At 44.5% G+C, this 18,153-nt stretch overlaps 1 protein-coding gene across 1 annotated transcript in view; it reads right to left on the bottom strand.

The window, feature by feature from the left end:
* Window positions 1-17,858, bottom strand: part of PRKD1 (protein kinase D1) — a 113,376-nt gene extending 95,518 nt beyond the window's left edge. The window contains exons 1-2 of the mRNA XM_056851250.1: window positions 17,809-17,858; window positions 16,024-16,203 (exon numbers count right to left, since the gene is read on the bottom strand). Coding sequence (XP_056707228.1) covers window positions 16,024-16,203; window positions 17,809-17,826 — 198 coding nt within the window. The 5' untranslated portion in view covers window positions 17,827-17,858. The remainder of the gene's footprint in view (window positions 1-16,023; window positions 16,204-17,808) is intronic.
* Window positions 17,859-18,153: the final 295 nt, after the last annotated feature.

Raw genomic sequence — 18,153 nt, 5'->3', positions numbered from 1 at the left:
TTTGGGGCAAGACACACAAGAATAAAGAGACAATTTTTCCTTTTGGGGGGAAGAGAAGGAGTTAACCAATGAATTGCTTTGAGTGAAAATCTAAGTTTGCATTCATTTATTTATTCATATTGGTACCCTGACTTTCTCCCCAAAGGCTTACAACAAGGGGGGGACCCTATGTAAACAATTAGAAACAAATAAAACAACAAGCTACATCTTGGGCTGGTCCTAGACTCACTGGCTGGCTCACCCTAAGGCACCAGCCAGGAGCCCTTCAGCTCATGCCACTAGCTATGCTCAAAGTTTATAAGCACCTGGAACAGGAAGAGAAAAACATATCCTCAGCAAGATGTTGCAGCTAGTAAACATATTCCTCCAGTTTTTTTCCTCCCTGTTTTTAATGGATGGCAGAAAGGGAATAAATTCAGTTCAATAACCTTTAACAGGCATAGTGGGGAATAAATTCAGAAAGGATGGTTTTTGTGGGGCTACACTTCATTGCTGTGTTGTATACAATTTGCGACCCTGGGCAAAGACACTGTCTTGTTAGTCCCACTTGCTTGTCTTCTATAAAGTGGATGTGTTTTTGCAACTGCAAACATCAGGCTGAAGAACTGGTTTGGTATCTTGGGCTTCAGGACCCTTGTACTCAGACACTACTGACATCTAGTCCAGCATGCTGACTACAACCTTGAGGACTTCTGTGAAGTGGAAAAGGTAGAATATAAATGCCCTAAATAAGCAAACAAAAACTGTTGTGAACCACATGACCGGGGAACATAGAAACAGGGTGTAAGAGCCCCACAACAAGCATTTCTCTTGTTGTTCTGTTTTTGCCCAGAACACTTCCTCTAAACATGGGGGTTTCATTTAACAATCATGGCTGTCACGAGGATTTCCATAGATAGAATCATGCAATCAGAAGGGATAGGTAGCCAATTTTGGAAGGACTTCCTTTCGCAGCAGAGGTATGTGGGGTAACTGTCTCTATAATCTACAATCTATTATCTATAATTTTTGTTAGACTGTTAAAGTTTTTTCTCATGCCCAGTAAATATTAGGGAAAACCTAGTCAAGATCAGTAATTACCAACACTGCCCAAAAGTAATTTTTTTCCAAGTAAATTGCCAACTCTGAAGATGCCAGATGGAGATAACAAATAAGTATGCCTAAAATAAATGTGTTTTATATTGCATTATAACAATGTGACTTTTCTGCCTCTTTAATGATTGTCTGAAAACAATGATGCTGGAACTCTGATTGAAAAATGTGAAAATCAATTTTTTCTTTCTAATTTGGCAAATAAGTACAGTCTTGCTGTATAGAGTGTTTTTCATTAAACTTGAAGAAGTTGTTCAGTCATTTACAATTAAACACTAAAAAGCAACATTTCAAACTAATTGTCTGCTAAGTATAACATTTGTACTTTGCTACATAATCACTCTCTTTCTTGAAGAGATATTTTCCAAATGCTGATAAAGTTGCTGGTTGACTTTTTAAATCCTTTTTAACGGCAAGGCCACTTGGATGATTTGCTGCACTTGAAATGATGAATGAATAGCCCCATATGAAGATACTTGAAGAGTTTTAGAACTTCTAAGAATCATATGTAGGAAGAATTAGTCTTAATAATTCCCATAGCACTTTTAAAAGCACAGGAAGCACTTACCAAATCTTATTCATCCTCACAGTTTTGCAAAGTAAGTTTGCTTGAAAGAGAGTGAATTTCCCGAGACCACCCATGGTCTCATCAGTTTATAACACAACATGCTTTTGCTGCACATAATCCAAATGGCATTGTGAAAGGAAAGACTCAGCCTCCAGAGAAGTCACATTTTCCCAGTACTCAAACCACATATGCTGTTGCTAAAAAACCACCCTATTTTCTTTCTTTTAGTTCATAAGAGATAACTGGAATTATATATTTTTAATTGTGTACTATGTTGTTGTGAGCCATGAGCCCAGCATTGCTGGGGAGCGGTGGGATATAAAACAAATCAAATAATTAAATAAATAAATATGTACTGCTTTGGAATGGGGATTCCAGTTAAATGGAACCAATTTTGTAGTAACCTGTGCTGGGCAATAAGGCCATTCATTTGAAGATGCAAGCCAAAATGAAGCTTTCACATGGGGATAGAAAGCGAGGACTACCTGTATGTGCCAATGTGGCCAACTTACCTGGGCAGACATGTCCTGTCCCTTTAACATAGGCTTCGTGTGTGGAAATGGGCAGCTTAAGCATGTCATGGCATGGAGGTAAATCACATCACCAGGCCATTTTTACTCAGGGAGCTGGCCACCCTCTGTGCTACCCTAGCTTTTTTTCTTTTTAGCCTTTTTGCCTCTAACATTTTTAATGATGAGCAACTTCCAGAAAAGATGAAATACTTCCATTTTAATAATCAACTTGTCTCCATTCATTCTCAAATATAATCTGTCACGTTTGGCCAATATAAATAATTTCAGGGCAGTTGATAGCATTTATGGCAAGTGAGGACACACAGGTGGATCAACCTTTGAAAGCACAACTGACATTATATTTCTTTTTCCCATTGGGAAAGAAAGAATTAAAAGATCAAGCAGAAGTTCCATTCAATTATGTATGCCAGTATGCTGTACTGTGGATCTAATTTAAAGAGGATCTTTTCCCTTTCCTTTATTAAAAATAAGCTCTTTTAACCAGGTCTTGAGCCATACTATAAAATCAGAGTACAAATACAAATAACAATTATAGAATTATGATAAAAGAAAATTATGCCACTAGTAAAATAGGAAGATTGTCATAATAATACTTAATAGGGGAGTGTCTCAAAGATATTATAATAGAAAAGAATTAGGCCACAGATCCCCGTAATGCAGAACTAATGTTAGCCAGCAAAAAGGAAACTACCTGTGGTTCAACGGCAAGTTGGTACTTGCTCAAAATGGGGGAAATCAAAGTTCTTGCAATCATTGATCATAGAAAAACGTGGCCACTGGTCTCAAGGTTGACTTCAGCCCAATTCTGTAATTCATTTTGACACATGTAAATATATTGCACATTTCCTTAACTGCAAACATTAAAACAAACATTCACGCACAGTAAAAAAAAAAAACCACCCTTTAACCATTTGCATTTCATTTGATGTCATTTCTCACCTACATAACATACATCAACACACTGTAAAACCAAACAGACCTGAACCATGAATAACTTGTACACTAATTCAAATTACTGCCAAGTTTGAAGCTGCTATCCAGTATCCAGCCACAAAAGTAAATTCAGAATCACAAAGCTGGAAGGAGCTAAAGCCACTGATTCCAGCTCTTCATTTCAACGCAGAACTACATATACATTTCTCTCCCCACCCCCGCACATGTACACACACATACGCATCGCCCAGACAATCAAGTTAATTATGTGCCAAAAGCAAAAAGCATGGACATCAAAATCAGGGTACGCAGAGAAAATTGTTCCATATGGCTTAAGCATGTGTGCCAAATGCTCCCTGCTGTCAGCATTCAAATTCCCAAGTGCTGGGGGACCAAAATAGAAGCAGCAGCCTGTCCCCAAACATGTGAACATTTGACACAGTGGTGAGTACAGAGAACCAAAAACATCCTTACATTCTGCTGCTGGCAATGCTTTGTCCATCTTACCAGCCAAAGGGTGGACCGCCAATCAGGGTCACACAGACTGCCTGTGGCTTGCAGAAATCACAGACTGAATTAAGCAGGACTGTATTACAGTACATATAACAACCTCCAGGCTATTTTTTCACATGTGTGTCTTGCTCTTAAGGGTTATGGGCTGATTAAAGTCAGAGGAAAGAAGGAGAAAATACAAATACAAAAGTATATCATCATGTGTATCTTGTTTTGGTTTCTCAAATCATCTGCAGATCATGAAGAGGGATGGGAGCCTGTAGAGTCAGATTCATGGTGAGTCAGGCCACCTCGTTTCTCTTCGGGATGCAGCTAAACAAATCCAACCCCACAGTCAGCTCCAAAGCATAGATGATGGGCTAGCTGTCTGTCAGCCCAGGCTCTGCATCTATTCTTGGCTACTGTGAGCTCCTCCTCTGCTTATTGCAAAGACAAACACAGTTGCTGCCACTTGGGCGAACATACAACAGCCCATCCACCACACTGGAGCTGACTGTGTAGGAGTGGATTTGTCTGGCTGAGCTCCAGGGAGAGAGGAGGCAGCCAAGTCATCCCATGGCTTGCTCAGACCTATTCCCCTCTTGACTCAGTCTGATTTACCTATTTGGACTTGTCTGAGCCTGGCTACACATAATGCTCTCTCATAGTGAGCTACGGTGGTCCAGAGTACATACATGTCTCCATTATGGCTGGGTATGATTTCTCACAAGTGGCAAGGAAGGCACTGACATCACTGTTTGCTCTGCATTGCCTGTCTTTCTTGTAGGCCTGTTTGAGGGTCTAACACAAAAACTGTGCAGCCTAAAGCCTGTCTGAATGTCACGCTGACCAATGCTCTGTTCTGTCAAACCTGGTACAAAAAAAAAAATGGTAAAGGTCCCCTGTGCAAGCACCGGGTCATTCCTGACCCATGGGGTGACATCACATCCCGACGTTTACTAGGCAGACTTTGTTTGTGGGGTGGTTTGCCAGTGCCTTCCCTTTACCCCCAGCAAGCTGGGTACTCATTTCACTGACCTCGGAAGGATGGAAGGCTGAGTCAACCTTGAGCCGGCTACCTGAAACCGACTTCTGTAGGGACCGAACTCAGGTTGTATGTATGTCAAACCTGAAAGACATCTATATATCCATTTCTGAACATAGCCCCTCTGGATGGAGTTTTTTAAAAATCTGCAGGAAGAATGGGATGGAGGATCTTTATAAAAATCTGGGAGGACTTACATTGCAAGAACACATTTTTTCAGTGACTTGCTAGGCTTCGGCTATGTTAATTGTGGTAGTAAAGGAGGCAGTGGCAAGAAGAAAGCATCAGCAGAGGCTTTTCCGCATACTCGACTTATTCCTGATCTTCTTGGCAATTGATCCACAATCAATGATAATGGTTTAGGCATGGTTTTTCCACATGTCTGCCCTCCCTGTGAATTTTTACAGTAGTGGAGTAAGTTTGTGTTCTTCCGAAACTGCCTTAAATAATCAGGATTTTCAAGGGAGGGTGCTGTGATGTGGTGGCATCACAGAACCCCCTCCCCCTTTATTTTTCATGCATGCTTGTATCAATATCATGACTGCATTTTTTTAAAGGCACTAAAATATCAATATACTGTTGTAATGAATTCCCAGCATTCGTGATCTTGGGCCAGTCACAGTTCTCTCAGAACCCTCTCAGCCCACGTGGAGGCAGGCAATGGCAAACCACCTCCAAACATCTCTTACCTTGAAAACCCTATGGGGTCACCTTAAGTTGGCTGCAACTTTCAGCACAGCATTCTCACACATTTACACTTCTCTAAGCATCATGACACCGATATCTAGACAGACCATTTTTATAATGCAGTTACAGAAATCCACATATGGAACCTGTGCACTTCCCCTACCACACCAGTTAAGTAATAGTTTGCGCCCTTCTTCCTTTTTTGCACAAACGTTTATACACATGAGATTGGCTTGGGCAGAAGTCTTGTGTGTCCCACTTCTGAGCCATTGTCCACTTCCCCACACATAGCCATTATCAGAACTTCTTTATTTCTTGCACCCACTTACTTAGATGTCTTGTGACATAAGCCTATTTTTTGTTAGGTAAAAGTAAACCTGAATATTGTTTGCTCCTGGAAACTGGCTATTTTATGATCTGCATCAAGTCCCAACCATCAAGTCCCAACCCATTCCCAAAGTCCACTTGAGCAGCAAATGATGTCAAATTCATTCAAGTGTGATGTACACAACTTTACAAATACAGAAACAAGCCTGTAATTCTGGAAGGAAGAAGCACATACATAAGGGTGAAATCTGGTATCCGACCTGGTCTACACAAGCAGCAAGTTGAAATGGTAATGAGTGGCAGGTTTATTCTATTCCTTAACATAAGCAGGGAGGGTTTACATTTTTGAATGCTTCGCTATAAAATAATCTCCCTGCAAGTATAGTAGTAGCACAGTCTCCCCACAATGTGCTAGATGAGATTTTATATAGATGGAGCAAGCAAAAACTGGTCGTCTCCTCACCTGTAATACGAAGTGGTACAGACCACTTCACCAAATTAGTATTCTATAAACTCATTCTGTTGCATGTTCAGCCTTAGATCATGGAGGATGGAAATTAAATGTGGTTATAGTAGAGAAAGAAATATGAGATTATTTTATGCTTCCTCTCTTACATCCCACAGAATTATCTAAAACACTTCCCTGTACAATACCAGGCATGTCCCAAGTTATACAGCAAAAAGATGCAGAAAGTCTAGCTCAGTGACAGCTCTGTTTGGTGAACACCTTTTTTTTTTTTTTTTTGTAAAGATATCTAAACATTTTCTAGAACTTTTCAGATAGTAGCCATGGTTAAATTGAAAAAGGGAGGGATGTCTGGTCATTCACCCCAAATTATCAGCACCGATCACAATCCAACTTAATTAAAATACCAAAACCACTACTATGATAAATATGATCATTGCCTAGCTAATTCCCATTTTTCTTCATGTAAAGCCATAGGGAAAGATGAACTCCACAGCATCACTAACCTATAACAAACACAGAAAAGAAGAAAAATGTTGGTGTGTACTACTTTCTCCATGAAAGTGACACTTTTAAGTGCTTCAATATACAAGTAATAAATCTACAAGTATATACAAGTAATAAATATATTTTTTGCCAAAGAAAAACAGTTTGGCTTTGGGAGGAAACAAGATTCACAGGAAAAGACCTACTCGTAAATATATGTAAGGTTAAATGTGAAGAAACTGTATCTTATGGACATCTGTTTACTTTTTATATTCTGTAACTGTAGAGAGGTCACCTACACGAGATAGTCATTCTTTCCCTCCCTGTAAAGCAAATGGCTTTGTGCCTTCGGCATGCACACATGGCACAGGTTGTTTATAATAATTGTTGGAATCTGTTTATAACAATAGTTGCTGAGTAAAGCTAATAAATTCCAAAAGATAAGCAGTTTGAAACATGGAGGCCTTACCCTGTCCTTTCCAATTTTGTACCTAAAGATGAAATCCATATTTAAAAAAAGCCATAAAGCCTACATCTGAAAGAACTGTTTACTGGTAAACTTTAGTACTTTTGTTTGTTTGTATAAAGATGTAACAACACTTATTGGTTACTAGGCATTTTAACACACGCATAAACATTACTAAATAAAATATTGTGGAAAGGCATTAGTTTTGAAAAACATAAGCTATTCAAAACTCTAAATAAAGATGTACACACGGGAGAGAGAGGGTGCACAGACAGAACTTTTTCCTCCCTCTCTCAAAATACTATAACTTAAGGCCATCCAATAAAGCTGATGGCAGTAGATTCAAGACGGACAGAAGGAAATATGATTTTATACAACAAGTGATTAAAACATGGCCTTTGCTACTGGTCCTCCAGAGTAACTGGTTGGCCACTGTGTGAAACAGGATGCTGATAGGCCACTGGTCTGATTCTGCTGGGCTATTCTGATGTAGGGATATGAATACATTTTTATCTGCTCTGAATACATCAAGGCTGCAATCCTGAAGGGTGGGTCTGAAGCTCTTTAGGAGCCGTTGTGACCCCATGCCGGTGTAGGAGCCATCATAGAATAAAGTGGCACCTATGCCGGCGTGGGGGCAAACACACCAGAGCAACAAAGCCACACCACTATGTGGGTCTCCATCGCTGGTGCGGCTACGCAGCAGTGAAATCCCAGAAGTGGGACACACGCCAGCAGGGGGGCGCATTCCTGGGGTGTTCCTGGGGGGCAGAGCTCACTTTAGGTAGCTTTTTAACGTCTTTGACCCAGGAATGCCCCCTCGAGCTGCTGCGTCGCTATGCTACCTTTTTTGGTGGCATAGCCTCGCTGTTTGCTATGGGGGTATTTTCCCTTTTTTACTTTGTAAACTGCTTTTACTTTATTTTCGGTGGCCGGGAAGCCTCTTTTGAGGCACAGCAGCGCTGCCGCTCCCAGCCTCCATGGATCTCCCCCGCCTTATGAATGGGCTGCCTGTTATTAATTATCAAAGGCACAAAGTTATCCCAGTTCTGATTTTATAAATACCAACCTGAAATTGGAAAATAACCACTTTGTAACCATTATCAGCAATAGTTTGTCTTATCGGGTAGGTTTCAAAGAATTTATCCTTGTACAGTCAGTCACCATAGGCCTTTAACATAATCAGAGGATAGTAAGAAAAGATAGTAGCCACATTATTACAAAAATGATTTGTAGAAGTTAACGATATCTACACCTTTGAATTCAGCAGCTTATAACTAGATAATTCAGGCTGTTGACAGAGCGGATTCAATTACCCTCATTATGCAGAGAGGTCAGCTGCCAATTCCCCAGGCTGAAATTCAGCACCAGCCCTTTTGAAAGACTCCTGCCTACACTCACATCTTTTTTGTCCTCTGCAGACTGGGACCTGACACACTTATCATCATAGCCATTTGCGCCAAGCTCATTTTGTCCCCCAAGACAAAGTGCTTCATAAGCAGCAAAAAGCTTGCTGAGCACGTTGCAGGTGTCAGAACAAGAGGACGTGCTGTTTACCTTGCCTTCTCCTGACTCCTATCATTTTACCTCACAGAAGCAGAAAATTGTAGCCTTTTCTTCCTTTCCATGACACCAGTAACTCTGCATGCCAAAGAGATGATCTAAAAGCACTGACCAAAAAAAGAAAAGGAAAAAGGAAACTATGCACAGTGAAGAAGAACCAGAAAAGTACAGCAAACTGTTCACTGGATGACAGGTCCAAGCCCAGGACTTACAAGTATAGCATCATCCTTGGATGATATGCAGCATTCTTAAACGTTGCTGGTCTGTTAGACCTATAAAAACCCTGCTCCAGGGGGGATGGGATGTCCATTTGGTTCTGGAAAAAAAACAGTGCAACAACAAGATGCCATGCCAGCTTCCTATGCAATGCTTTTATTTATTAGTAATAGAACTGACAACCAATTTCCATCAAAAAGCTGTATCAGTCTTGTAAAGTACTTTATACAGACATCAAAGCTTTGCTGCTGTAGTTTAATTTAGTTTATTCGATTTTTAGGCTGCCCTTTCCTGGCCGAAGCCAGGCTCAGAGTGGTTAACAGCAGTCTAAAAACAGTTTTAAAATGATACATTTCATAGAATGTTACAACAAAACCAAGCAACTTAAAATATCCATAACATCACTCCTATAGCAGCCAAGCAATTTAACCCATTTGTAGGCACATAGCAGAGCAAGCTCAGGGGAGGAGAGACCAGATAGATGGAATACCTGATGAATATAAATGAATATACCGTCACTGTCCTCAACTATATGCCTGGTAGAACAGCCCAGTTTCACAGGCTCTGCAGAATTGCTTTAAGTCCCACAGGGCCCGGACCTCACTGGGCATAGAGTATCACCAGGCTGGGGACAGAGCCGAAAAAGCCCTGGCCCTGGTTGAGGACAGCTGGATGTTTTTTGGGCCTGGGATTACCAGTAGATGTTCACCAGATGAGTGAAGTGCTCTTTGGGGGGTATACCAGGAACAGTGGCTATAATCTGATTCTTTTTCTCCCTTGAAATAATGCAATGGTATGAATCATGCACATCACTTCAAATAGAAGATTTAAATTTGATCTCAGGATTCATTTTTGTATTGTAAGCTATATGACATTGGCACAGGAAAGAAAGTCTTCTGCTACTGATGCAGCATCTCTGACTGTGACTTTGGGACTTTGTTAGGAAACTTAAGATGGAAGACACTAGGGTAAGGTGTCTACAAGCATGAGCACCCTAACAAGCAAGTATCACAGCCATGGCAATAAAGTATCTTAAAAAGGTAAGAAATTACTTATGCAACTGTGGGAGCAATCCTGAAGTCTACTCAAAGTAAGTCCCATGTTATCCAATGAGACTTACTTCTAGGAAAGTGTCCTGAGGACTGCAGCCTGTGTGAGTTCAACAACAGGGCAAGAAAGCCAGGGCAGGAAACTCTGTTCCTCTCAGTACTAGATAACTGCATAATGCCAGATGTCTTAGCTTTAATCTGAAAAGCATTAAAAGACAAAAAAATAAAGAAATCTGAAAGCCAGCAAAGCGGATGTGTATCACGGAATGCATAGTACAGCATATTGCCAGTCAGAAATTGTAGTTGTGTGCTCCATGAAATGAGGTCCTGGCTTTAAGGCTGCTGACCTGGAAAAATTGAGAGAGGCACAGATGTATATAGACAAGACTTTCAGAGACCTGCTCAGGTACCCCAAACCCATAATGAGGGACTTGGGTAGGAGGGCATCATACTGAAGAGAGGGCAAATGATCCCCCAGAAGGGACCAGTTCCTGAGATGGCAAACCAATATCCTAGCATGTTGAGGATACTGGTCTAGAGTTGGGGTGAAAGAAGGAAGGTCATGATAGTGCAATGTTCAATTCTTAGAGACAGGACATTAAGGGACATTTCGACTGCATGTCGATTTGCACAGTGTGGAGGAAAACATAGGTTGTTATGTAGAAAGACCTCCAAGGTAGCATTCTCAGAAACACTGTCTCTTTCATGCACAAGACCTGCCAGAAAGGTAAGATCAGGAGTCCCCATGTGTGCATAAGGTGGTGGTACTGAGGGGGAAGGGTTAATACTTGTTAAGCACCAGAGAATGTTTGGGGACAATCTGACACTACAAAAACAGGATGCGGCTCTGCTTGAACTGAAATGGAACCAGAATGCTGGTGCTGACTATCAAAGGTACAAGACCTTTTTAAAACTAAGGAAAGGTAACAAGAACTGGAGAGTTTCAAGATGATAGATTAACTTCACTGAAATTAGCCTCCCTTCCACAGGGCTGGAAGGTAGCAAATGTAACATCAAATTTTAAAGCAGAGTCCGAGAAGATCAGGAACATTACACGCCTGTTAGCCTCAATGTATTCTTGTAGAAACTGTTATTAAAGTTGGAATAATTAAGCACAAGAACAAGCCCTACTAAGGAAGAATCAGAATCAATAAAGGAAATTCTGTAAAAACCAAATTTTTAATATATGCTGATCAGGTCTGAACTGGTGGTGGCTGGCCAGGAAAAAGAATCTTAGGGCCCTGTTGGTTAGCTCAGTGAAAATCTAAACTCCATGTGTGGTAGCTGTGAAAAAAGTAAGAAAGAGGCTAGGGATTATTACGAAAGGGGATTGATAACAATATTGTCAATATAATAATGCTCATAAAGATCTACCATGCAGCCACATTAGAATTACAGTGAAGATTTCTGATAGCTGTTATCTTTAAAATGATACTGTAGTTTTAAAAAGGATGAAGAAAAGAACAATCAAAATGACCAAGGGATTGAAGCACCTTTCCTCTGAGAAAAAGAGTTGGGGGCTTTTTAATTCAAAGAAAAATCTACTGGGGGGTGACACTTGAAAGTTTAGAACACTATGCATGGGACAGAGAAAGTGGGTAATCTTTCTCTCTTTCCCACAATACTACAAGTGACAAGTATCAACGAAATTGCTAGGCAATAGATTCAGGACACACACAAAGGAAGTACATCTTTACTCAAAGAGTAATTTACTTGTGGAATTCACTAACATGCAATGGCAGGCAATAGTTTATTTGGTTTTTAAAGGGAAATAAAGTTCACGGAGGATAGGTCCAGCTTGGCTGATAGAAGTGGAATTTCAATGTTCAGAGGCAGTAATCACCTGACTACCAATGCTGTGGTGGGTGGGGGCAACTTCAAGGGAAGGCTTTGCCCTCCATGTTCTGCTTGTAGGCCTTTGGGGAGCATTTAGTAGATCACTGTATGAAAATGGATGCTGGACTAGATGGATCATTGGTTTCACCCAGCACTGCTGCTCTTATTTTCTTCATCAGGTAGCCACATAATAACAAAACAAAGTCCTCTACATAGTGGCAAAACATCTAGACATAGCTTCCTCAATACAAATTTCTGGTCTATGACCTGAGGCCACTTAAAGTTCCCTGCCTCACTCAAAATATTACTCCATTCCACAGTGCATACCTGGGAAAAGGGAACTAGGTCTGATTACCTCCACACACTGCCTTTGATTACCCAAGCTGACATCACTGTGCCAAGGTATGACCTAATGACAAAAAGCCTACATACTTCCCTCACAGATTTGTGCTTCCTGCCATGTGTTCGTGGCCTAGCCCACTTGGGGAGTGGAGGGACAGAACATTTGCCTAAAGTAATTCCTTTACACACCATCTACTGTTAGACCAAAATTCCAGAACTATTGTGCCTGTATCTTGGAGCTCTAATAAGGAAAGCCTTTTCAAGTGCATATCCATTAATCAGAGACTGATCTTGATTTCCAATAGTGATGCCATCCTTCCCATAGGAAGAGGAGGAAGAAGAGGAAGAGTTGGTTTTGATATGCCGACTTTCTCTGCCACTTAAGGAAGACTCAAACCGGCTTACAATCACCTTCCCTTCCCCACAACAGACACCCTGTGAAGTAGGTGAGGCTGAGAGAGTATGATTAGTCCAAGGTCGCCCAGCTGGCTTCATGTGTAGGAGTGAGGAAACAAATCCAGTTTACCAGATCAGTATCCACCGCTCATGTGGAGCAGTGGGGAATCAAACCCAGTTCTCCAGATCAGAGTCCACCGCTCCAAACCACTGTTCTTAACTACTGCACCACGCTGGCACCTTGGAGATTTCCTGACAGTCTTTGTCATACAATAGATATGTAGTCGTTTTCCCCATTAATTATGTGGAATCAAGACAACTGTCCTTAAAGCAGCACTTGTTTCACTTATTTTATGACTGGGAGCATGTGATTTTAAAAGATCTAAAACCAGCACCTCTCTCCTTACCCTCAACTCTGCCATTTCAGATGGATTTTAAATTTATTTTTCAATGTTTTATTCTTTTTATTTACTTAAAACATTTCATGCCTCCTTTCCACCCAACCCGAGTCCATAAGGCAGCAATCTTAAAACAAATTAAAATATTTGAGCAATCACTAATATATTCAAAATTATAAAATAATTCCATTAAAACACATAAACAGCACCATAAGGAGGGCCAGTAACCATTACTGGGGGCATGCCAGAGAAACAAACAAGTCTTCACCTGATGCCGAAAGACACCAATAGAGGGAGATTGGAACTCCTTCCCTAGGCAGATGTGTCTAAGTTTTGGTGCCATGAATAAGGCTCTTTTTCGGGTTGCCACCTATCTAGCTTTTCCCTTTCCCTGTGTGCAATGCCCTCCTATACTCAACCAGATTGGACTGGTTTACCACAAAATAGTATACCTAAACCATAAAAACATTACACAGTCAGACTACATGCACATACACTGCTCACTTCCACTTCAAGCTAGTGTAGTATGATAGAGAGCTGAGATTCAATATGCCAAGTCTCACGCAGCCACAAGTAATTGGTAGTTCACCAGCACTCACCAGCACTTACTTAAGAGGACACTGAAAAGCTAAAATACCAGTTTGAAATCCTTGTAAATCCAGCGTAACAGGAAAAAAAATAAACAAAATTGAAATACTTCAGTTTAGGCCAGGGGTCCTCTGTACTATATTTCCAAGGTGGAATTAGTTGTTTGAAAGTGCATCCATACTAGAAATTTTCACAATTCGCTACAGAAAATTGCACAATGAACAAGCAGTCTATTAAGTATTCAAGAATCTGCAGTAGTTGTGTCACACTTCCTAGTTTTCTCAGGCAAAAAATGTACCTCATTCAAGAGGTACAGTACAGCCCACAGAATTAAGAAAACAGGAGGTTGACAGTTCCTTTGTCTGCAGACCAGACTTACTTCCGACACCATGACTATCTCCTGTTAGAGTGGTAAAAGTGATGGCTGTTTGTAGGAGACACTGCAGAAATCCAGGAACTCATTACAGTGACCTGATAGCATCAGCAGAAGCAAAGTTAGAAGTTCATACAATTTCATGTTTTCTTATGTGGGGGGGAAAGATGCACTTTGGAAAATGAAACATGTGACCTGAAAATGATTCCTGCATGGGAAGAGCTTGATGGGGTTATAAAAGAGTAATAAATTTACTCTCTTTTTTTTGCTGAATTGTAAAATAGAAATCCTATATAAAACTGAAAATTGGCCTTTCTATTTGTACAGTTCAAAGTTCCCTGGGATAGGGTAGAAAAAAATCTTGTGACAGAGCCCTAGTCATTCTCCCACACAGCTCATCCTACATTACTAGAACTTTTTTGCCTAGGGCAAAATTGCAACTTTGCACTAGTGTATATATCTTGCTAATTTCATCTGCTATTTTTTTCCAGCATCTGAGCCTGACTGCCTTACAATCTCTTATCAGTGTAAACAAGCACTTGATTTTTTGGGACAGCATATCAATCATACGGGAATGTGCAGGTGTGAAAATTCATCATTTATTAGGAGAGATATTAAAATTACAAATCAACAATTCAACAAGAAGAAAGTTGCAACCGCACAGGGTTAGTACCGAAATCTTAAGAAACAAGTTGAAATAGAATGAATGTGAGATCGCTGAATGACTTAGTGTGCCATGAACTTTCTTAGTCAACAGTCTGCTTCATTATTTACTTCTCAATCTGTTTGAGAGCTCAGCAAAAAACTGAAAGCTGATGCTATCGCAAGCCAGTTAATCTTACACTTTGGAAGGTGGATGTGCTTCCTGCATGTCATTCCAAGTCTTACAACGAGAATTGTAACTTTTAAAAGGGAATTGCCTGAAGTCACACAATGTTCCTGTTCTATTGCTTAAAGTAACAGGGTCTGGCCCTAGGATGAACTAGATATTTAAATGTGTGTAAATAATTACAAAAGCTGCTACTTAGATGTCATGTTAGCCTCACTTCTCCAGTATGCATCCATTGCACGCTCAGATCCATAGCCACCATCCAAACAACACAGCATTCGCTATGAGAAGGTCAATGATTGGTCATGCATCAAGGAGGTGGGAGGGAATGAGTAGGGAAATGGGGGGGGAAATGAGTAGGAAAGTGGGGAGGGGTGCTGTAAAATGGGGCACAAGACAGAAGTTAAAAGGGCAGTTAAAATCATGGCAAACACTTTTCCATCACACACTCACAGTGGACAGAACTTTATGGGCAGTTCACTGTGGGATATAAGGAATCTGCAGCAGGAAGTGTGAAGAAGCTGCCAGATACTGGTGCGTTGCCCTTTGCAGCAACCGTTCGTTCCTAGTAGCTATTTCAGCCTCTTCCTCCTTCCAGCCCCATAACAAACCAGCGGGAGGCTTCAGCTTGCAAGGACAGAAGGAGCATCCAAGGCCCCCCCGCCCCCGGGCAGCCCAGCATCTAGGGCTTTGGGTTGCCCGGCCAGAGCTCAGTCGACGAAGCGTGCCGACTTGTTTCGCTTTTCTGGCTTGCAAAGTGGAAACTTTTCCTTTCCCAGCGGGTTCTGCGGGGCCGGGTTATTATTTTGACAGCTGCTGGTTAACCCCCAGCACCAGGATGCCTTCCAGCCTCCCAAAGTCTCGCTCTCTCTCTCTCCCTCCAACACGAGAGGGACAAGGGAGGGGGGCCTCCTGGGCCGAGGGGACTGTTTTCCGCGCGTGGCAGTCGCATCCATGCAAAGAGGAAAGCAGCCGCCGCCCCCCGCCCCCCCGCCAGCGATGGAAAGTGACCGGGAGCAGAGAGGGAAGGAACAAGGCGGCAAGACAAGAGGAGTTGAAAGGGAAAGCCCAAGAGGCTGAGCCGCGTCCAGGAGCGGCGATCGAAATAAGCGCATAATCTTAAGCCCCCCCCCCCCCCACACACACACACACACAAAGCGGATTGGGGGAAGCCCCAAGGGGTTCCCTTCGGCCCCCTGCGAAGCGCCGGGGGTCTCCCTGTTGCGGCCGCTACGCCGGCTCCCCAGAGCGGCTCGCGCCTTCTGCACATGCTCAGAGGGTCCGTGGCCCCGAGCCGGGCCTGGGCGGAGGCGCCGGCTTCCCCCGCCGCCCGCTTACCTTCTGGTCGACGATGGAGCAAGCCATTTCCCGGACGTGGGCCAGGCTGAGCTCTCCCGACGAGTCGGGCAGCAGGAGCACCGGCTCGCGGCTGAGGCCGATCTGGAGGTGGAAGGAGACGCCGCCGCCCGGCTGCGAGGGACTGGGCGGCCGGATGACCGGCGGGGCGCTCATCGACAACTTCCCGCGGACCAGGGGCAGGCAGAGAGAGAGAGAGAAAGGCCGGCAGGGTCAGGGCTTCGCCACAGCAGCGGCAGGGCGAGTGGGTGGCCGCCCCGTCCCCCCTTCCCTCCCTCCCTCGGCTGCAAACGGAGCAGGGCAGGCGCCTCTGCAGGGAGGCCCGGCGAGCAGGCGGCGGCCGGAGTTGCGCTGCTGCCGCCTGGGCTGCGGGCGGGGTGGACTGAAGGCGGCGGCGGCGGCGGCCCCTGGGCGGTCAAGCGCGCTCGGAGGGGGGGCGGGGGGGGCAGGGAAAGGAAGGGCGGGAAAGGAGCCGCCACGAGAGCAGCAGCTCCGCCGGCGCCCAAGGGACGGGGCAGGCGGACGGGGTGGGGGGGTTCCCTCGGCCAGGTAGCCCGCGGCTCGCTCGCCCGCCCTTCCTAGCAGGCAGGCAGGCAGGCAGGCGGCAGCAGCCTCCCTCCCTTCCCCCCCCGCGCGGCGCCTCGGGAAGCAGCCCCCTCGTGCAGCCAGCCAGCCAGCCTGCCTGCCTGCCTGCCCGCCCAGGAAACATGCCTTGGATTGGGTGGAAGGCGGGACGAGTCATCGCCCTGGCTGGCGCCGGAGCCAGGGTTTTCCCCATGGCCCACGGCTCTCTTCTGTGGCCGGCCCTCCCCCTCCCCCTCCCCCTCCCCCTCCCCCTCCCCGGGGCTCCTCTGCGTTTCACAGCCGGCGCCGCAGGTGAAGTTCGGGGGTTTTGGTTTTCCCCTTGGCGGGAAGCCATCCCGGCGACTTCGCCCTCTCGGCGCGCTCGGGCGGCCGTGAAAAGCGCAGGAGCCCTCCTAGGAGGCCGGCCGGCCGCCGCCGTGGAGTCCTCCCCCTGGCCACCTGGCTCGGAGCGAACTTCCCCTTTCTTTCTCCTGATGGTTTTGCTCCGGCGCCCGGGCCTTTCGGGAGCATTTTGGCCCTACCCGAAACGCTTCTTCCTGCCTTATGAAATATGCCAGGGTTTGCAAACCAGTTCTCTGCGTCTTCCCTTAGAAGTCAGTCCCACTGAGTGGGATGGGGCTCCGCAGTTCAGCCAGGCTGCGTGCGCCATTGATGCCCCGGGAGGCTTGGCCTTGGGTTTGCCCCTCTCTAGATGCCCCTTTTCCCCATCCGAATTCTCCAAACTCTGCACGGGGGCTGATTGCTGAGTTCTGAGAATTTGGATGAGAAAAATGTGCATCTAAAGAGTGGCGAATGCAAGGCAAAACCTCCCGGGCATCAATGGCCAAAGTTACAGCCTCAGACTGGTCCTATGTGCGTTGACTAAAACTTGCCTCCAGAGAGAGACTCTGTCTTTCCATTGCCCCCCGCCCCCATGGGCATTACAGACTCCTTTGGTAGCTTCCTCCCTGACCCATAATAACACCCAAAGTTCTCTTCTGGCTCCAAAGGACTAACCCGCTATTGAGCTGTTAGTCCCTGACGTTCCCATTTCTTACTTCTCCTTCTTCCTGTCCCCAGTTCTTTTCCTTCCCCCTGCCCTGCCATTTTCTCCTCAACTTTAGCTCTCCTCGTTTTTCTCTCGAAGGAGGGGGAAACGGGAGAGACGGAATCGGCCTCCCCAGGTCCCATTTCATCCAGTACCTTCAAAGCGGCCTTCATCCCAGCTGCCGCTGGTCCTTCCGCCGCTGCTGTTCCTGCTAGTGATCAGAGACAGCAACAAGGCTGGCTGGCAGAGTCTGGGGAAACTCTGCGAATCGCTCCTGCTTTGTGGCTGCTTCTGGGCTGGGTACGATTTGCATGTAAGTAGGAGCTTAAACCTGTCAGCCAGCCCTTTCTAAGCTGTCTCCCTTCCAGCAGAGCGGCAGTGAGTGGTGCCATCCCCCCCCCACCAAGAGCTAGTCACACGCTGATAGGAGAGGGAGGGAGCTGTCACCACAGAGCTGGGGCTCCTATTCAGGCAGATGCCACCTCTGACTGCCGGGTCCC

The sequence above is a fragment of the Euleptes europaea genome, chromosome 6 (genome assembly GCF_029931775.1).
Source record: "Euleptes europaea isolate rEulEur1 chromosome 6, rEulEur1.hap1, whole genome shotgun sequence".
Taxonomy (NCBI): Eukaryota; Metazoa; Chordata; class Lepidosauria; order Squamata; family Sphaerodactylidae; genus Euleptes; species Euleptes europaea.
The sequence above is the reverse complement of the archived record's forward strand: the minus strand, read 5'-3'. Positions and strand labels throughout refer to the sequence as shown.